The sequence below is a fragment of the Hyla sarda genome, chromosome 5, assembly GCF_029499605.1.
Source record: "Hyla sarda isolate aHylSar1 chromosome 5, aHylSar1.hap1, whole genome shotgun sequence".
NCBI classification, from domain to species: domain Eukaryota; kingdom Metazoa; phylum Chordata; class Amphibia; order Anura; family Hylidae; genus Hyla; species Hyla sarda.
Genome location: NC_079193.1, coordinates 366,889,402 through 366,912,050, shown reverse-complemented (window position 1 = coordinate 366,912,050; position 22,649 = coordinate 366,889,402). Strand labels below are relative to the sequence as shown.

The 22,649-nt window shown below is 41.2% G+C and overlaps 1 protein-coding gene across 2 annotated transcripts in view; it reads left to right on the top strand.

Moving 5' to 3' along the window:
• Positions 1-22,649, top strand: part of ST3GAL1 (ST3 beta-galactoside alpha-2,3-sialyltransferase 1) — a 208,670-nt gene that overhangs the window by 153,722 nt on the left and 32,299 nt on the right. For both annotated transcript variants that reach the window (XM_056522799.1, XM_056522800.1), the window contains one exon: positions 17,881-18,479. In XM_056522799.1, the coding sequence (XP_056378774.1) occupies positions 18,165-18,479 (315 nt within the window). In that variant the 5' untranslated portion in view covers positions 17,881-18,164. The remainder of the gene's footprint in view (positions 1-17,880; positions 18,480-22,649) is intronic.

Sequence of the window (22,649 nt, the reverse complement as noted above, 5' to 3'; positions counted from 1 at the left end):
AAAATTAGGATATCGTCCAGATATACCACAACACAGGAGTATAACAGATCACGAAAAATTTCATTGACAAAGTCTTGGAAGACGGCAGGGGCATTGCACAGTCCAAAGGGCATGACCAGATACTCAAAGTGTCCATCTCTGGTGTTAAATGCCGTTTTCCACTCGTCCCCCTCTCTGATGCGGATGAGGTTATAGGCGCCTCTTAAGTCCAATTTAGTGAAGATGTGGGCACCTTGGAGGCGATCAAAGAGTTCAGAGATGAGGGGTAAGGGGTAGCGGTTCTTAACCGTGATTTTATTAAGACCGCGGTAGTCAATGCAAGGACGTAGGGAGCCATCTTTTTTGGACACAAAGAAAAATCCGGCTCCGGCAGGAGAGGAGGATTTACGGATAAAGCCCTTTTTTAGATTCTCCTGGACGTATTCGGACATGGCAAGAGTCTCTGGGGCAGAGAGAGGATAAATTCTGCCCCGGGGTGGAGTAGTACCCGGGAGGAGGTCGATAGGGCAATCATAAGGCCTGTGAGGAGGTAGAGTCTCAGCTTGTTTTTTGCAGAAAACATCCGCGAAGTCCATATAGGCCTTAGGGAGACCGGTTACTGGAGGAACCACAGAGTTACGGCAAGGGTTACTGGGAACCGGTTTTAGACAGTTCTTGGAACAAGAGGACCCCCAACTCTTGATCTCCCCAGTGGACCAATCCAGGGTTGGGGAATGAAGTTGAAGCCAGGGAAGTCCAAGGAGAATCTCCGAGGTGCAATTGGGGAGGACCAAAAGTTCAATCCTCTCATGATGAGATCCGATGCTCATAAGAAGGGGCTCCGTGCGGAAACGTATGGTACAGTCCAATCTTTCATTATTTACACAATTGATGTAGAGGGGTCTGGCGAGACTGGTCACTGGGATGTTGAACCTGTTGACGAGAGAGGCCAAAATAAAATTTCCTGCAGATCCAGAGTCCAAGAAGGCCACTGTAGAGAAGGAGAAGGCAGAGGCAGACATCCGCACAGGCACAGTAAGACGTGGAGAAGCAGAGTAGACATCAAGGACTGTCTCACCTTTGTGCGGAGTCAGCGTACGTCTTTCCAGGCGGGGAGGACGGATAGGACAATCCCTCAGGAAGTGTTCGGTACTAGCACAGTACAGGCAGAGGTTCTCCATACGGCGTCGTGTCCTCTCTTGAGGTGTCAGGCGAGACCGGTCGACCTGCATAGCCTCCACGGCGGGAGGCACAGGAACAGATTGCAGGGGACCAGAGGAGAGAGGAGCCGAGGAGACGAAACGCCTCGTGCGAACAGAGTCCATATCTTGGCGGAGTTCCTGACGCCTTTCAGAAAAACGCATGTCAATGCGAGTGGCTAGGTGAATAAGTTCATGTAGATTAGCAGGAATTTCTCGTGCGGCCAGAACATCTTTAATGTTGCTGGATAGGCCTTTTTTGAAGGTCGCGCAGAGGGCCTCATTATTCCAGGACAATTCTGAAGCAAGTGTACGGAATTGTACGGCATACTCGCCAACGGAAGAATTACCCTGGACCAGGTTCAACAGGGCAGTCTCAGCAGAAGAGGCTCGGGCAGGTTCCTCAAAGACACTTCGGATTTCCGAGAAGAAGGAGTGTACAGAGGCAGTGACGGGGTCATTGCGGTCCCAGAGCGGTGTGGCCCATGACAGGGCTTTTCCGGACAGAAGACTGACTACGAAAGCCACCTTAGACCTTTCAGTGGGAAACAGGTCCGACATCATCTCCAGATGCAGGGAACATTGGGAAAGAAAGCCACGGCAAAACTTAGAGTCCCCATCAAATTTATCCGGCAAGGATAAGCGTATCCCAGGAGCGGCCACTCGCTGCGGAGGAGGTGCAGGAGCTGGCGGAGGAGATGACTGCTGAAGCTGTGGTAGCAACTGTTGTAGCATAACGGTCAGTTGAGACAGCTGTTGGCCTTGTTGCGCTATCTGTTGTGACTGCTGGGCGACCACCGTGGTGAGGTCAGCGACAACTGGCAGAGGAACTTCAGCGGGATCCATGGCCGGATCTACTGTCACGATGCCGGCTGGCAGGTAGTGGACCCTCTGTGCCAGAGAGGGATTGGCGTGGACCGTGCTAGTGGACCGGTTCTAAGCCACTACTGGTTTTCACCAGAGCCCGCCGCAAAGCGGGATGGTCTTGCTGCGGCGGTAGTGACCAGGTCGTATCCACTAGCAACGGCTCACCTCTCTGGCTGCTGAAGATAGGCGCGGTACAAGGGAGTAGGCAGAAGCAAGGTCGGACGTAGCAGAAGGTCGGGGCAGGCAGCAAGGATCGTAGTCAGGGGCAACGGCAGAAGGTCTGGAAACACAGGCAAGGAACACACAAGGAAACGCTTTCACTGGCACTAAGGCAACAAGATCCGGCAAGGGAGTGCAAGGGAAGTGAGGTAATATAGGGAAGTGCACAGGTGAAAACCCTAATTGGAACCACTGCGCCAATCAGCGGCGCAGTGGCCCTTTAAATCGCAGAGACCCGGCGCGCGCGCGCCCTAGGGAGCGGGGCCGCGCGCGCCGGGACAGAACAGACGGGGAGCGAGTCAGGTAGGGGAGCCGGGGTGCGCATCGCGAGCGGGCGCTACCCGCATCGCGAATCGCATCCCGGCTGGCAGCAGGATCGCAGCGCCCCGGGTCAGAGGACGTGACCGGAGCGCTGCAGCGGAGGGAGTGAAGCGAGCGCTCCGGGGAGGAGCGGGGACCCGGAGCGCTCGGCGTAACAATACTGCTATATCTACTATATTACCGCTACTTGTGGACAAGCAGGCCATTCTTTTGAGCACCATTAAGGGTATGTTCACACTACGGAATTCTGCGTGTAGAATTCCACGCAGTGAACATTCCCATCAGGATGAATGGGTCTTCCACGAGACCCGTTCACACTGCGGAATTTCAGCGACGGAAATTGTTCCGCGCAAAGAAAGAACATGTTCATTTTTTGCGCGGAATTCTTCGAGTACTGCATTGCCCTCTATGGTGACGGCGCGGTGCCCCACAGTCCTATCGCGGAGATTCCGCTTGTGGAGATTCCGCAGTGTGAACATGCACTTAGGTGGATGGGACATATCTATCCTTATTGGAGTATGAAATAATATCACATCATCTTGTCAGCGTGTTTATGTGTAATTGTTTTTCTGACATGTTGCGCCATGACCCAGTACGTGGGTGGAGAACATCAGATTGCTACAGATTGCTATGGCCCCCCTCCTCCCCCTCCTGTCTATTTCTGTAGAAATAAGATCTGTAAGATTGTGGAACGCCTATTTCTCATGGTTTATTAAAAAAAATAATTAATATATATATATATATATATATATATATATATATATATATATAGTTGTTAATTATGATATTATTTTTTATTATTATTTCATTTTGTTAATAAGAATATATTGTTATATTGTCACGCAGAACCCATCAATCAATAAAGCAATCAGTGCATAAAACTTGTATAAAGACATGATGGTGCATATATAAAGTGAATGTAAGAGATGCATATCAAAATACTACCATCTAGCTTCATAAAATACTACCATCTAGCATCATAAAATACTACTATCTAGCTTCATAAAATACTACCATCTAGCATCATAAAATACTACCATCTAGCATCATAAAATACTACCATCTAGCATCATAAAATACTACCATCTAGCATCATAAAATACTACCATCTAGCATCATAAAATACTACCATCTAGCTTCATAAAATACTACCATCTAGCATCATGAAATACTACCATCTAGCTTCATAAAATACTACCATCTAGCATCATAAAATACTACCATCTAGCATCATAAAATACTACCATCTAGCATCATAAAATATTACCATCTAGCTTCATAAAATACTACCATCTAGCTTCATAAAATACTACCATCTAGCATCATAAAATACTACTATCTAGCATCATAAAATACTACCATCTAGCATCATAAAATACTACCATCTAGAATCATAAAATACTACCATCTAGCTTCATAAAATACTACTATCTAGCATCATAAAATACTACCATCTAGCATCATAAAATACTACCATCTAGCTTCATAAAATACTACCATCTAGCTTCATAAAATACTACCATCTAGCATCATAAAATACTACCATCTAGCATCATAAAATACTACCATCTAGCTTCATAAAATACTACTATCTAGCATCATAAAATACTACCATTTAGCATCATAAAATACTACCATCTAGCTTCATAAAATACTACTATCTAGCATCATAAAATACTACCATCTAGCTTCATAAAATACTACCATCTAGCTTCATAAAATACTACCATCTAGCATCATAAAATACTACCATCTAGCATCATAAAATACTACTATCTAGCATCATAAAATACTACCATCTAGCTTCATACAATACTACTATCTAGCATCATAAAATACTACTATCTAGCTTCATAAAATACTACTATCTAGCTTCATAAAATACTACCATCTAGCTTCATAAAATACTACCATCTAGCTTCATAAAATACTACCATCTAGCATCATAAAATACTACAATCTAGCATCATAAAATACTACCATCTAGCATCATAAAATACTACCATCTAGCTTCATAAAATACTACCATCTAGCTTCAAAAATACTACCATCTAGCATCATAAAATACTACTATCTAGCATCATAAAATACTACCATCTAGCTTCATAAAATACTACTATCTAGCTTCATAAAATACTACCATCTAGCTTCATAAAATACTACTATCTAGCATCATAAAATACTACCATCTAGCTTCATAAAATACTACCATCTAGCATCATAAAATACTACCATCTAGCATCATAAAATACTACTATCTAGCTTCATAAAATCAGGGCTGTGGAGTCGGTAGATACATTTTCCGACTCCGGAGTTTTCTGTGCTTCCAACTCAGACTCCGACTCCCCGACTCCTTTGTATTGATATGTGAATGTATTTTATACATTCCTTGAAGGAAAGAAAGGCAACATACCTGTCATTACCACAGGACTACTGGCAGGGAAGCCAACAGTCTACTGTATTGAACAGTTTGTGTGCTGATCTGCTGCTGAAGATAGGGCAGTGGGAGGATCCAGGAAGGGGCATTTATTATAAAACATGATTTCCCTAGTAGAATCCCATAGTCAAGTTGAAAGGGGTACTCCGCCCCTAGACATCTTATCCCCTATCCTTAATGCAAGTCTATGGCAGGGGGCGTGATGACCCACACGCCCCTTCCCATAGACTTGTATTGAGGGGGCGGGCCGTGACATCATGAGGGGCGGAGCCGGGATGTAAATGATGCTTCGGCCCCTGTATCGCCTGCCATTACTTGCTCTGTGCAGTAATGAGCGCGCGGTGCCGCAGCGGCGATCCTGGGGGTCCCCAGCAGCGGGACCCCGGCGATCTGACATCTTATCCAAAGGATAGGGGATGCAAGAAAAAGACAGACCAAAAAATAAGGGAGAAGAATAGGTGTGTGATAACAATAATCAATAGTGGACCACTGTAACACCCTCCCTAAAGTATTAAACCCGTAAATGTGACTCAGAACTAAACATAACAAAAAGAAAGCAAAAAAGCTCCAAAAAGAGTCACTTTAATGAAAGAGTAAAAACAAATTGTATTGGTATGCACTAAAATTAGATACACACAAAGAGGAAGACAATGCATCACAAAACACGGCTCCACCGGATATCCTGCAGGGGAGATGGTAGTATGGGGGTATAGCACATAAATCCGTAATCAAGCAGTACATATAAATATATATATAAGCACCATTATAAGTAAAAGTAACATATATACAAACAGTATAAAGAGTGCAACACTGCAAGTCAATAATGTGCTATATATTACAGTGTATAGACAATCTATACATCAGAATTGAAGTATATAATAGTACAAGTAATGCTATGCAAAATACCCACAACAGATATAGCAGTCACTGAGAAGCTGCAGGGACCAGGGTGCCGCCACTCCAACGCGCGTTTCGGCACGCTGACCTTCTGTTGTACTCACAATGAGGGACATTTATCAATCTTTGCTTTTGTATCTTTTTTTTTTAGTAATTTTTTCCTTACTTTTTTTTTTGCTTATGTGACTTATTTATCATCTGGTTTCAGCCTGTCGATAATTTTCTTTCACGTAAGCAATTTTTCCTTTTTTACTTTGGTAGTAGCTTTTTCTGCTCCATGTTTGAGCTGGAGTAAATTTAGTCAATTTTTAACCCTGTTGCGACTTTTTTTTGCGCAGTTGCGACTGTCGCAGTTAATAAATACCTGACTACCCGTAGTCCATTTTAAAATTATTACTACGTAGTAAATTTTTGGAAAAAAATTGCTTTTCTCGCTTTCCAGTCAAAATGTCACACGGAAAATTGCGTAGTCGCAGTTGCGAAAATTTTGCAACAATTATAGTAAAGAAAACCGGACTAAACCCGTTGATAAATGTCCATATATATTCTCCTTGCACCACTCTGGCATTATTTTAAATGCACATTTGGGGTTTTCTTTGTGTTTATTATTTTTAATATAGATCAATAAAAGTTATATTTTAGGGGGCTACATACGAGGGGAGGTAGTGACTCCGGGCTCAGGGGTTTGTTGTTTCGTGTTGGAGGACCCCTCACCCTCCTTTTTTGGGTAATGATTGATCACATCTGTGATGTTCAATGACAAACTCTGCTCTGCTACATCAGTACTTCTCAACAAAAAGGTTAAAATAAGCTGCAAGGCAGAAATGCAAATATCCGACATGTAAACTCGCAGACCTCTAGGATTTCAGCATCTGTGCTCCACCTGTGCTGCCCCTTGTACAGGGACATGTGAGGCACAGGGGCTTAGATTCGGGGGTCCGCAGCCAGGAACAATCCTTTCCTCCAGGGTGAGTCAGTGTACGCCATTTACTTTGTTAGTTTAGATCAGTGTTTCCCAATCAGGGTGCCTACAGCTGTTGCAAAACTACAACTCCCAGCATGCCACATGCTGGGAGTTGTAGTTTTGCAACAGCTGGAAGCACACTAGTTAGGTGCAAAAAATAAATCAATATAAATATATACTAGTACTAATAATAATAATAATCTTGATATATAACAAGTTTTTGGTGATTACTTTATTTCCAGATTTTCCATTTTACGTATTTTACTTCATAGGGTTGGGTACCCTGGTCTGCTGACGGTTTCACACATCTTAGGCTTAGATACAGAGCTCAGCTGACAGTATCCCCCAATGATTGGTTTCTGTATCGTACAGTATAGACTTAGATACCCTGATCAACAGACAGGATCATAATAATAAGCCTAGCTACACTGGTTAATAAACAGTATCACACATTGTAGGCTTAGATACAGAGCTCAGATGACAGTATCCCCCAATGACTGGTTTCTGTATTGTACAGTATAGACTTAGATACCCTGGTCAACAAATAGTATCATAATAATAAGCCTAGCTACACTGGTTAATAAACGGTATCACATATCGTAGGCTTAGATACAGAGCTCAGCTGACAGTATCCCCCAATGATTAGTTTCTGTATCGTACAGTATAGACTTAGATACCCTGATCAACAGACAGGATCATAATAATAAGCCTAGCTACACTGGTTTATAAATGTATCACACATTGTAGGCTTAGATACAGAGCTCAGCTGACAGTATCCCCCAATGATTGGCTTCTATATCGTACAGTATAGACTTAGATACCCTGATCAACAAACAGTATCATAATAATAAGCCTAGCTACACTGGTTAATAAACGGTATCACATATCGTAGGCTTAGATACAGAGCTCAGCTGACAGTATCCCCCAATGATTGGTTTCTGTATCGTACAGTATAGACTTAGATACCCTGATCAACAGACAGGATCATAATAATAAGCCTAGCTACACTGGTTAATAAATGTATCACACATTGTAGGCTTAGATACAGAGCTCAGCTGACAGTATCCCCCAATGATTGGTTTCTGTATCGTACAGTATAGTCTTAGATACCCTGATCAACAGACAGGATCATAATAATAAGCCTAGCTACACTGGTTAATAAATGTATCACATATTGTAGGCTTAGATACAGAGCTCAGCTGACAGTATCCCCCAATGATTGGTTTCTGTATCGTACAGTATAGACTTAGATACCCTGATCAACAGACAGGATCATAATAATAAGCCTAGCTACACTGGTTAATAAACAGTATCACTCATTGTAGGCTTAGATACAGAGCTCAGCTGACAGTATCCCCCAATGATTGGTTTCTGTATCGTACAGGATAGACTTAGATACCCTGATCAACAGACAATATCATAATAATAAGCCTAGCTACACTGGTTAATAAATGTATCACACATTGTAGGCTTAGATACAGAGCTCAGCTGACAGTATCCCCCAATGATTGGCTTCTGTATCGTACAGGATAGACTTAGATACCCTGATCAACAAACAGTATCATAATAATAAGCCTAGCTACACTGGTTAATAAATGTATCACACATTGTAGGCTTAGATACAGAGCTCAGCTGACAGTATCCCCCAATGATTGGTTTCTGTATCGTACAGGATTGACTTAGATACCCTGATCAACAGACAGGATCATAATAATAAGCCTAGCTACACTGTTTAATAAACGGTATCACACATTGTAGGCTTAGATACAGAGCTCAGCTGACAGTATCCCCCAATGATTGGTTTCTGTATTGTACAGGATAAACTTAGATACCCTGATCAACAAACAGTATCATAATAATAAGCCTAGCTACACTGTTTAATAAACGGTATCACACATTGTAGGCTTAGATACAGAGCTCAGCTGACAGTATCCCCCAATGATTGGTTTCTGTATTGTACAGGATAAACTTAGATACTCTGATCAACAGACAGGATCATAATAATAAGCCTAGCTACACTGTTTAATAAACGGTATCACACATTGTAGGCTTAGATACAGAGTTCAGCTGACAGTATCCCCCAAAATGTTTTCTGTATCATACAGGATAGACGTAGATACCCTGATCAACAGACAATATCATAATAATAAGCCTAGCTACACTGGTTAATAAACGGTATCGTACTTGATAGGCTTAGATACCCTGATCAACAGATTGTATCACTTGTGCAAAGCTTAGATACACTGTTCAACACACAGCAGCAAGCAGACAGTGTCTATCCCAGACATAGGCAATTGTGGAAAAACTAGTGGTCGGTTGTGGTATTGCAGCAAGGGAAATAAAAATTGGGCCATTTTGGGGTCTGATCAGCTACAGCAGTGGTCTCCAAACCATTGACCTCCAGATGTAGCAAAACTACAACTCCCAGCATGCCCGGACAGCCGTTGGCTGTCCGGGCATGCTGGGAGTTGTAGTTTTGCTACATCTGTTATCTCTTCTGTGAAGCAGATGGGTTGAGTCCTCCGCATCCAATGACCACATGGGGGCAGGAATTCGGGGAATGTTTTTGAACAGATAAGAAATGTTTTCCCTATGAGTCTGTTGTGTAACCGCCAGGTACTGACATGTAACATATGGCGGTGTTATGGCCTCAGGGACCACTTTGCAGGGAGATCTGTGCTGGGGGGCTGTGTAAATACCGCCATGAGCTTCCTATGCTGGAATAGGAGCAGCTGATCACCATCTTATCATGTATACGCAACATTTTCATTGTTCAAAAAAACTGCTGAAACGGCAAATGCATATTTATTTATTTATTTTTTGCATTTTTCCCCCTTATATTTTTAATTTTAAGCTTTTATTTAATTTTTATTTTTTTCTATAGATTTTTTATTTTATTTTGGCTTTTGCAAAAGCTATATCCCAGGAAACGACTGTTTGTGATGGCGGTATATTTTCTGTAGAGAAAAGGTCCTTAAAGGGGCACTCCACTGGAAAACATTTTTTTTAAATCAACTGGTGTCAGAAAGTAAATGACTTCTGTTAAAAAAAAATAAAAAAAAAAAAACAACGTAATCCTTCCAGTACTTCTCAGCTGCTGTATGCTCCAGAGGAAGTTTTTTTTTTCTTTTTAAATTTCCTTTCTGTCTGAGCACAGTGCTCTCTGCTGACATCTCTGTCCATTTTAGGAACTGTCCAGAGTACAAGTAAATCCCCATAGCAAACATCTCCTGCTCTGGACAGTTCCTGACATGGACAGAGGTGTCAGCAGAGAGCACTGTGGTCAGGTAGAAAGGAAATTCAAAAAAGAAATGAACTTCCTCTGGATCCTACATCAGCTGATAAGTACTGGAAGGATTAAGATTGTTTTAATAGAAGTCATTTACAAATCTGTTTAACTTTCTGACAACAGTTGGTTTAAAAGAAATTTTTTTTTATAAAAATGTTTTCCAGTGGAGTACCCCTTTAAACAGGCACTATCAGATTCAAAATCTTTTTATATGTTGTACTTTTTGGCAAAACATTAACCGGCGTGCGGTGCGGTGGGGGGGGGGGGGGGCGGCGTGCGGTGGGGGTGGTGCGGGGGGCGGGACATTATCGGATTATCGGCAAGGTAATTGCCGATACCGATAATGTCAAAAATCGTGAATATCGGCCGATAATATCGGCCAAACCGATAATCGGTCGATCCCTAGTTTTTGACAAAAAAAAAAACGGATTCCTCAAAACCGGACTAAACTGTATCAAAGCGTGTGTAGAAATTTTAACCCATATACGGTTTGAAAAATGATGTCCGGTTGCATCCGTTTTTTAAGAAAAAAAAAACATATGTGTTTTTAACTTTTCATTCCATTATGAATAAAGTTTCACTTGTTTGATTGAAATTCCAAGAAAAGAAACTGCAAATTCAAAAACCGTACGGTGTAAACCGGATGGAACCGTACGCACATACAGTTCTGCACGGTTCCCATTGACTCCCATGTTTAAAAAAAAAAAAAAAAAAAAAACATATACGTTTCAATACAGTTTTTCACCCGGACCAAAAATCGTGGTAGGCTACGGTTTTGGGTACGGTTGTAGCAAACCCTCAGCAGTGAACATCAGGGTATGAAAGGGGTGAAAAAAAACTTTTTATATATATATATATCAACTGGCTCCAGAAAGTTAAACAGATTTGTAAATGACTTCTATTAACAAATCTTAATCCTTTCAGTACTTATGAGCTTCTGAAGTTAAGGTTGTTCTTTTCTGTCTAAATCCTCTCTGACACCTGTCTCGGGTGTTTAGAAGCAAATCCCTATAGCAAACCTCTTCTAAACTGGGCGTTTCCCGAGACACGTGTCATCAGAGAGGATTTAGACAGAAAAGAACAACCTTAACTTCAGCAGCTCATAAGTACTGAAAGGATTAAGATTTTTTAATAGAAGTAATTTACAAATCTGTTTAATGTTCTGGAGCCAGTTGATATATATAACAAAGTTTTTCCTGGATAACCCCTTTAATGTTCCCATTCAATGACAGCAAACAGAGGCCTTGAAATGATACATAAGTTTATTTGCATAAAACTAAGAAACCTTGAGTGACTTGTTTAGCAAATGAAGACAAAGCTTATAGCAGTGTTTCCCAACCAGGGTGCCTCCAGCTGTTGCAAATCTACAACTCCCAACATGCCCGGACAGCCAAAGGCTGTCCGAGCATTCTGGGAGTTGTAGTTTTGCAACAGCTGGAGGCACCCTGGTTGGGAAACACTGGTTTGTAGGCAGCAGAGCTGAGTTTGTCTGAGGCAGCAGAGCTGAGTTTGTCTGAGGCAGCAGAGCTGAGTTTGTCTGAGGCAGCAGAGCTGAGTTTGTCAGAGGCCGCAGGGCTGAGTTTGTCCGAGGCAGCAGAGCTGAGTTTGTCCGAGGCAGCAGAGCTGAGTTTGTCCGAGGCCGCAGAGCTGAGTTTATCTAAGGCAGCAGAGTTGAGTTTGTCGGAGGCAGCAGAGCTGAGTTTATCTAAGGCAGCAGAGCTGAGTTTATCTAAGGCAGCAGAGCTGAGTTTATCTAAGGCAGCAGAGTTGAGTTTGTCTGAGGCAGCAGAGCGGAGTTTGTCCGAGGCCTCAGAGCTGAGTTTATCTAAGGCAGCAGAGCTGAGTTTATCTAAGGCAGCAGAGTTGAGTTTGTCTTAGGCAGCAGAGCTGAGTTTATCTAAGGCAGCAGAGCTGAGTTTGTCTGAGGCAGCAGAGCTGAGTTTGTCTGAGGCAGCAGAGCTGAGTTTATCTAAGGCAGCAGAGCTGAGTTTATCTAAGGCAGCAGAGCTGAGTTTATCTAAGGCAGCAGAGCTGAGTTTGTCTGAGGCAGCAGAGCTGAGTTTGGGCAGCAGAGCTGAGTTTGTCTGAGGCCGCAGAGCTGAGTTTGTCTGAGGCAGCAGAGCTGAGTTTGTCTGAGACAGCAGAGCTGAGTTTGTCTGAGGCAGCAGAGCTGAGTTTGTCTGAGGCAGCAGAGCTGAGTTTGTCTGAGGCCGCAGAGCTGAGTTTGTCTGAGGCAGCAGAGCTGAGTTTGTCTGAGGCAGCAGAGCTGAGTTTGTCTGAGGCAGCAGAGCTGAGTTTGTCAGAGGCAGCAGAGCTGAGTTTATCTAAGGCAGTAGAGCTGAGTTTGTCTGAGGCCGCAGAGCTGAGTTTGTCTGAGGCAGCAGAACTGAGTTTGTCTGAGGCAGCAGAGCTGAGTTTGTCTGAGGCAGCAGAGCTGAGTTTGTCTGAGGCCGCAGAGCTGAGTTTGTCTGAGGCAGCAGAGCTGAGTTTGTCTGAGGCAGCAGAGCTGAGTTTGTCTGAGGCAGCAGAGCTGAGTTTGTCTGAGGCAGCAGAGCTGAGTTTGTCTGAGGCAGCAGAGCTGAGTTTATCTAAGGCAGTAGAGCTGAGTTTGTCTGAGGCAGCAGAGCTGAGTTTGTCTGAGGCAGCAGAGCTGAGTTTATCTAAGGCAGCAGAGCTGAGTTTGTCTGAGGCCGCAGAGCTGAGTTTGTCTGAGGCCGCAGAGCTGAGTTTGTCTGAGGCAGCAGAGCTGAGTTTGTCTGAGGCAGCAGAGCTGAGTTTGTCTGAGGCAGCAGAGCTGAGTTTGGGCAGCAGAGCTGAGTTTGTCTGAAGGTAGACTGCATGCTCTGAATTCTTGTTTTCTTGTTGCACATATGAAACTGTTCCCTGGCTAATTCAGTACTGCTACATCTGCCTATGAATGATCTAAGTAAACAGAATGATGAATGGACAATGGGGAATCACTGAACTAAACCAATGAGCAGCCGGCTGTGGCTTTGGACGCCCGTCATGCTTAGTCAGGGGTTTCCAGGTCTAAAGCGTGCGTCATCGCCCCATAGGTTGTTTTATAAAGCTGCAATGTGGCGGTGTTGTCCCCGTGAAGTCATGTCTGGTCCCCACTATAAAGGTCCCGGAATTAACTGATGTCACATCTGCAGCGTCGGGGTCACAGGGGAAGTTTCCAAATGTAAATGTGCAAATTTCCACAGCGGATTGTGTCATTGGGAAGATTATTCCAGAAGGACAAACACATATATTCATCTTGGATCCGTGTTATTAGTCCTCACGCAATGTCTTTCATTGCAACACACAGGGGCAGTCTATACTGCGATACTGGTTCAGGAATGCGAGGACTGCAGTAAAGACTGACACATACACCGTGAACTGAAAAAATATAAAGTATTATTTCCTTTATAACAATTTATGTCTTTCAGTGTCACATTCATTAGTGTCCCCTCATCTATCCCCTATGTCACACTTATTAGTGTCCCCTCATCTATCCCCTATGTCACACATATTAGTGTCCCCTCATCTCTTCCCTGTGTCACAGTCATTAGTGTCCCCTCATCTCTCCCCTGTGTCACAGTCATTAGTGTCCCCTCATCTATCCCCTATGTCACACTTATTAGTGTCCCCTCATCTCTTCCCTGTGTCACAGTCATTAGTGTCCCCTCAACTCTCCCCTGTGTCACAGTCATTAGTGTCCCCTCATCTCTCCCCTGTGTCACAGTCATTAGTGTCCCCTCATCTCTCCCCTGTGTCACAGTCATTAGTGTCCCCTCATCTCTCCCCTGTGTCACAGTCATTAGTGTCCCCTCATCTCCCCTGTGTCACAGTCATTAGTGTCCCCTCATCTATCCCCTATGTCACACGTATTAGTGTCCCCTCATCTCTCCCCTGTGTCACAGTCATTAGTGTCCCCTCATCTCTCTCCTGTGTCACACTCATTAGTGTCCCATCATCTCTCCCCTATGTCACACGTATTAGTGTCCCCTCATCTCTCCCCTGTGTCACAGTCATTAGTGTCCCATCATCTCTCCCCTGTGTCACACTCATTAGTGTCGCCTCATCTATCCCCCTATGTCACACTTATTAGTGCCCCCTCATCTCTCCCCTGTGTCACAGTCATTAGTGTCCCCTCATCTCTCCCCTGTGTCACAGTCATTAGTGTCCCATCATCTTTCCCCTGTGTCACAGTCATTAGTGTCCCATCATCTCTCCCCTGTGTCACAGTCATTAGTGTCCCCTCATCTCTTCCCTGTGTCACAGTCATTAGTGTCCCCTCATCTCTCCCCTGTGTCACAGTCGTTAGTGTTCCCTCCTATCTTTCTGTGTGTCACAATCATTAGTGTTCTCTCATTTCTCCCTCTATCACAGTCATTCGTGTCCCCTCATCTCTCCTCTGTGTCACAGTCATTCGTGTCCCCTTATCTCTCCTCTGTGTCACAGTCATTCATGTCCCCTTATCTCTCCTCTGTGTCACAGTCATTCGTGTCCCCTTATCTCTCCTCTGTGTCACAGTCATTCGTGTCCCCTTATCTCTCCTCTGTGTCACAGTCATTCGTGTCCCCTTATCTCTCCCCTGTGTCACAGTCATTCATGTCCCCTTATCTCTCCCCTGTGTCACAGTCATTCATGTCCCCTCATCTCTCCTCTGTGTCACAGTCATTCATGTCCCCTCATCTCTCCTCTGTGTCACAGTCATTCATGTCCCCTCATCGCTCCGAGTCAGTCATTAGTGCCCCCCTCATCTCTCCGTGTCACAGTCATTTAGGTCCCCTCATTGCTCACTGTTTCACTCATTCATGTCCCCTTATCTCTTTACCATGGTATATGCTGGTGCCATAGTAAATTTTTATATTAAAAAAAAAACCTCAAATCCACTGTGAAGAACCTCACTTCCCCCTGGAAATCAAGAACACGATAGTTCACTCCTGATCGACCTTCAGTTTTTGGCAGCCGTGGTGTTTTTTGGCAGCACACCAGTGGTGTCCACATATTAATCAGTGTCCTGACAGCGCTGCTGCCTAATCACCATTTGTGGAATCCGCTTTGCTGCGTGGGAATAATGATTATTGTCTATAGGTTGGGCTCAGGGTACAACACGTTCCTTGTATTAATGGTCCGGGAATAGATTGGTGCGTGTAATCATCCTGGATTACATATGGAACCAATGACAGTACTCCAGCAGGGGGCATCACTGCTTCATATATACAACTGGTAACACCCAAGTCATCCTGGGGTGAGGTCAGCCCTGTATCTATAACTAGGCCAACAAGGCCCTGGCCTAGGGCAGCACTTTATCAGGGGGTAGCAGCTGAGGACAGGATTACCCCAGCCGTCCGTATCCATGTTTACTGTGCAAAGTGGAAAAGGTGGAGCCCCAAGAGGAAAGGGTGGGGCATAAAGAGGGAAGGTGATGCCTAAAGATGAAAATATGGAGCATGAAGAGGTTGGGGGCTAAATATGAATAGGGTGGGGCCTAAAGAGGGAAAGGGGGGGGGGGCAAAAAAAGGAAAGGGTGGAGCTTAAATAGGGGAAGTGGGGTCAGAAGAAGAAAAGGTGGAGCATAAAGAGGGAAAATGGTGCCAAATTAGCAAAATAAGGTGGGGCCTAAATAGGAAAGGGTGGGGCCTAAATATGGAAAGGGGGGAGCAAAAGAGGAAAGGGTGGAGCATAAAAAGAGAAGGTAGGGTCAAAAGGGGAAAGGGTGGGACCTTAAGAGCGAAGGTGGGGTCATAGGAGAAAAGGGTGGAGTTTCCAGAGGAAGAGTGGGTCTTAAGCCAAAAAAGGTGTGGTCTTGAGAAGCTGAAGGCATATTTAGATTACAGGGGTGCATGAGTTTAGTCAGACCAAGGGCAGCACAATATTGTAATACTCCACTGGATGGGGTCATACCTCCAACATTTGGATCAGAAACTGAGCTAATTGCCCCTTTTTTTTTGTATAAATTTGCATAAATCCCGCCCCTTTTTGTGGTCCGGTTTACAAAAAAGACCCACAAAAATCTGAACTTTTGACATATATACGGAGTTCCCTTTTTTAAAGGGCGTGTACAGTTTAGAAAACCAATACCCAGTACCCTATAAGCAGTAAACAATGGAACGCGACGATAAAATAATAATACAAAAAGCTTTATTACCAAATGGCTATGGCCAACGCATTTCGAGGGGACTGCACCCCTCCTCATCAGGACCTCCTCATAGTCTATGGTATTGCTCTGGTCTTGTAGATAAAAGCATTCACTCTTGTGATCGGTCGGAGTCCAAACAGCCAAACCCCAACCCATTTTAAAAACTTTTTTTATTTTTTTTATTTTTTTTAAGTACCATATACACTTTAAGTTAACCCTTCAACCCTTTAAGTTGATCCTGATTATATCAATAGTTCATAGAGTTTAACCCTTATCCAGGCCCCGGGGGGGGGGCACACGGTGATGACACATCCGGAGTAGTTTGTGAACACACTTGGGGATCGGCAGTGTTGGCTCAGCCGCCCTCACATTTTATCCAGCAGACATCACCGAGGCTCCTCGCTCATCCGGTCCTAGCGAGTAGTCATGGAAAAGTGATGACTGTAGTCTGACTAGATTTTTCCTTCACAAGCTGGAGGGAAATTGTCTTGTTTTTGGATAAAGGTTTTCACCTCCGTGCAAAAGGTCTGTGTAAAACTACAACTCACAGCATGCCCGGACAGCCGAAGGCTGTCCGGGCATGCTGGGAGTTGTAGTTTTGCAACAGCTGGTTGGTGCGGGTGAACAGCTTTACAAAGAGGGTTCACTTTTTAGCAGCTGTATGCTACAGAGGAAATTCTTTTCTTTTTGAATTTATTTTTTGTCTTGTCCACAGTGCTCTCTGCTGACACCTGATGTCTGTATCAGGAACTGTCCAGAGTAGCATAGGTTTGCTATGGGCAATTGTTCCTGCTCTGGACGGTTCCTGATACGGGCATCAGGTGTCAGCAGAGAGCACTGAGGACAAGACAAAAAAGAAATTAAAAAAGAACAGAATTTCCTCTGTAGCATACAGCTGCTAAAAAGTACTGGAAGGGTAAAGATTTTTTAATAGAAGTAATTTACAAATCTGTTTAACTTTCTGGCACCAGTTGATAAAAAAAATAATAAATAAAGTTTTCCACCGGAGTACCCCTTTAATTCTCTCTCTGTGTTGTGGGCACTAATTAGTTCTCAAGTCGGTGTCATCAGTTTGCAGTGCACACTTACTTTTTCTGTAAGGTTATATTTATCGATGTAAATTCCTTCTAGTGTTAAGGTTCGTTCACACTACGAAATCTCCGCTCGCTGAGTCCCGCGAGCGGAGTTTCCGCCTGGCGGCCGCTGCCGATCATACTTCGGCGCTAGGGCCGCGGGGCACTGAGCCGTCACCATTGACGGCTATGCAGTGCTCGCGGAATCTGCGCAAAGAATGAACATGCTCTTTCTTTGCGCGGAACAATTTCAGCGGCGGAATTGTCCGCCGCGGAAATCCCACAGTGTGAACGGGTCTCGCGGAAGACCCATTCACAGTAATGTTAAGTTCACACCGCGGAGTTCCGCTCGTGGAATTCCGCGAGAATTCCGTAGTGTGAACGTGGCCTTAAACAGAAAAAGTGAATGAGGAGGGGGAGAGGAGGGGGATGCAGCTGCAGTTTCTCAATCACCTACATAACAAGGGGGACAATTTTAGTAACGTTCTGCTCTCTCTCTCTGCAGGTGGGACTTATGTTGGAGAATCAGAATGTCCAGAAGAACCAATCCTGGAACCTTGTAGGATACAAAACTTTTTTCTGGATTACTGGAAGGACTTCTGATCGCTGAGAACTTCTAAATAACTATATCTAAATTGTTGGAGAAAATGAAGACCTCTTATCTGAAGTACCTTCCTTAAATCACCACCCGCTGGTCCACATTGGAGAAAGCACAGGGGTTTTCGGCAATCACTTAATCGCTTTACTGCTTCAGGTAATTTCTGCTGAGGATCTTCTCCAAAGGAAATCATGGTTGCCTTAAAGCACAGGAATCTAAAGCTGTTCACCATCGCGTTGGCGCTCTTCGCCATCACCGTCATGTCGTACCTCCTTAACTACACCCAGAGTTCTGGGCTTTATCTGTGGAACCCCGAAAAATACTTCAGGTTCTCAGGTCCGTTCATGCGATTCATGACGTCCGTGCGGAGACCGTGCAGCTGTGAGACATGCGTGTCCGAAACCGAACTTTCTGCTTGGTTTGATGAGAGATTTAACTATACCATCCCGCCATTACTGACCAAACCGAACAGTATGGTGTCCGAGAGCGCCTACAAGTGGTGGATGGTGAGTAATCATTTCATTATTAATGCTGGATACAAAAGAGCACAGTATTGTAGGTGATTTTTATACTTAGGGGGCAGTATTATAGTAGATATAGGGTCAGTATTATAGTAGTTATATTCTTGTATATAGGAGCAGTATTATAGTAGTTATATTCTTGTATATAGGAGCACTATTATAGTAGTTATATTCTTGTATATAGGAGCAGTATTATAGTAGTTATATTCTTGTATATAGGAGACAGTATTATAGTAGTTATATTCTTGTATATAGGAGCAGTATTATAGTAGTTATATTCTTGTATGTAGGAAGCAGTATTATAGTAGTTATACTCTTGTATATAGGAGCAGTATTATAGTAGTTATATTCTTGTATATAGGAGACAGTATTATAGCAGTTATATTCTTGTATATAGGAGCAGTATTATAGTAGTTATATTCTTGTATGTAGGAAGCAGTATTATAGTAGTTATACTCTTGTATATAGGAGCAGTATTATAGTAGTTATATTCTTGTATATAGGAGCAGTATTATAGTAGTTATATTCTGGTATATAGGAGCAGTAATATAGTAGTTATATTCTTGTATATAGGAGCATTATTATAGTAGTTATATTCTTGTATATAGGAGACAGTATTATAGTAGATATATTGTTGTATATAGGAGCAGTATTATAGTAGTTATATTCTTGTATATAGGAGCAGTATTATAGTAGTTATATTCTTGTATATAAGAGCAGTATTATAGTAGTTATATTCTTGTATATAGGAGCAGTATTATAGTAGTTATATTCTTGTATATAGGAGGCAGTATTATAGTAGTTATATTCTTGTATATAGGAGCAGTATTATAGTAGTTATATTCTTGTATATATGAAGCAGTATTATAGTAGTTATATTCTTGTATATAGGAGCAGTATTATAGTAGTTATATTCTAGTATATAGGAGCAGTATTATAGTAGTTATATACTTGTATATAGGAGCACTATTATAGTAGTTATATTCTTGTATATAGGAGCAGTATTATAGTAGTTATATTCTTGTATATAGGGGCAGTATTATAGTAGTTATATTCTTGTATATAGGAGCAGTATTATAGTAGTTATATTCTTGTATATAGGAGCAGTATTATAGGAGATATATTCTTGTATATAGGAGCAGTATTATAGTAGTTATATTCTTGTATATACGAGCAGTATTATAGTAGTTATATTCTTGTATATAGGAGCAGTATTATAGTAGTTATATTCTTGTATATAGGAGCAGTATTATAGTAGTTATATTCTTGTATATAGGAGGCAGTATTATAGTAGTTATATTCTTGTATATAGGAGGCAGTATTATAGTAATTATATTCTTGTATATAGGAGCAGTATTATAGTAGTTATGTTCTTGTATATATGAAGCAGTATTATAGTAGTTATATTCTTCTATATAGGAGCAGTATTATAGTAGTTATATTCTGGTATATAGGGGCAGTATTATAGTATTTATATTCTTGTATATAGGAGCAGTATTATAGTAGTTATATTCTTGTATATAAGAGCAGTATTATAGTAGTTATATTCTTGTATATAGGAGCAGTATTATAGTAGTTATATTCTTGTATATAGGAGGCAGTATTTTAGTAGTTATATTCTTGTATATAGGAGCAGTATTATAGTAGTTATATACTTGTATATAGGAGCACTATTATAGTAGTTATATTCTTGTATATAGGAGCAGTATTATAGTAGTTATATTCTTGTATATAGGAGCAGTATTATAGGAGATATATTCTTGTATATAGGAGCAGTATTATAGTAGTTATATTCTTGTATATACGAGCAGTATTATAGTAGTTATATTCTTGTATATAGGAGCAGTATTATAGTAGTTATATTCTTGTATATAGGAGCAGTATTATAGTAGTTATATTCTTGTATATAGGAGCAGTATTATAGTAGTTATATTCTAGTATATACGAGCAGTATTATAGTAGTTATATTCTTGTATATAGGAGCAGTATTATAGTAGTTATATTCTTGTATATAGGAGCAGTATTATAGTAGTTATATTCTCGTATATAGGAGGCAGTATTATAGTAGTTATATTCTTGTATATAGGAGCAGTATTATAGTAGTTATATTCTTGTATATATGAAGCAGTATTATAGTAGTTATATTCTTGTATATAGGAGCAGTATTATAGTAGTTATATTCTGGTATATAGGGGCAGTATTATAGTATTTATATTCTTGTATATAGGAGCAGTATTATAGTAGTTAAATTCTTGTATATAAGAGCAGTATTTTAGTAGTTATATTCTTGTATATAGGAGCAGTATTATAGTAGGTATATTCTTGTATATAGGAGCAGTATTATAGTAGATATATTCTTGTATATAGGAGGCAATATTATAGTAGTTATATTCTTGTATATAGGAGCAGTATTATAGGAGATATATTCTTGTATATAGGAGCAGTATTATAGTAGTTATATTCTTGTATATACGAGCAGTATTATAGTAGTTATATTCTTGTATATAGGAGCAGTATTATAGTAGTTATATTCTTGTATATATGAGCAGTATTATAGTAGTTATATTCTTGTATATAGGAGCAGTATTATAGTAGTTATATTCTAGTATATACGAGCAGTATTATAGTAGTTATATTCTTGTATATAGGAGCAGTATTATAGTAGTCATATTCTTGTATATAGGAGCAGTATTATAGTAGTTATATTCATGTATATTGGAGCAGTATTATAGTAGTTATATTGTTGTATATAGGAGGCAGTATTATAGTAGTTATTTTCTTGTATATAGGAGCAGTATTATAGTAGTTAAATTCTTGTATATAGGAGCAGTATTATAGTAGTTATATTCTTGTATATAGGAGGCAGCATTATAGTAGTTATATTCTTGTATATAGGAGCAGTATTATAGTAGTTATATTCTTGTATATAGGGATCAGTATTATAGTAGTTATATTCTTGTATATAGGAGCAGTATTATAGTAGTTATATTCTTGTATATAGGGATCAGTATTATAGTAGTTATATTCTTGTATTTAGGGGGCAGTATTATAGTAGTTATATTCTTGTACATAGGAGGCAGTATTATAGTAGATATATTCTTGTATATAGGAGCAGTATTATAGTATTTATATTCTTGTATATAGGAGCAGTATTATAGTAGTTATATTCTTGTATATATGAGGCAGTATTATAGTAGTCATATTCTTGTAAATAGGAGCAGTATTATAGTAGTTATATTCTTGTATATAGGAGCAGTATTATAGTAGATATATTCTTGTATATAGGTGGCAGTATTATAGTAGTTATATTCTTGTATTTAGGGGGCAGTATTATAGTAGTTATATTCTTGTACATAGAAGGCAGTATTATAGTAGTTATATTCTTGTACACAGGAGCAGTATTATAGTAGTTATATTCTTGTATATAGGAGCAGTATTATAGTAGTTATATTCTTGTATATAGGAGCAGTATAATAGTAGTTATATTCTTGTACATAGGAGCAGTATTATAGTAGTTATATTCTTATATATAGGAGGCAGTATTATAGTAGTTATATTCTTGTATATAGGAGACAGTATTATAGTAGTTATATTCTTGTATATAGGAGCAGTATTATAGTAGTTATATTCTTGTATATAGGAGCAGTATTATAGTAGTTATATTCTTGTATATAGGTGCAGTATTATAGTAGTTATATTCTTGTATATTGGAACACTATTATAGTAGCTAAGTTAGACTTTTAACTACCCATTTCACATTCCCTACTCTTTTCCCTATACTCCTGTCCTAATAAAAGATTTTCTCCTCTGTCCCCCCGGTTGTATTTCTGCTCCCTTATTAGGTTGTTTCGCAGGTCGTCTGATATTGTCTAGTCATATGAATTAGAATGTGAGATGTTCTCACTACGGTATGAATGTAGCTATTATAACACTTGGGGTCCGCCTACGCTGTGACTCCTCACACTATACGTCTCCTCATCTTATTAATTGGCTGTCGTCGTGGTACGATGGGGGCCGCATACGTGGTGCAGGTGTTGCGTTATATTCACTGGCATTACAGTCATATGGAGACGGCGCTGGCAGATTCTTCTTCATTAGGCCTTATTAAATGGAAGGATAAAATCTTAGTAATTTTTTTTCTAGGACATAATACGT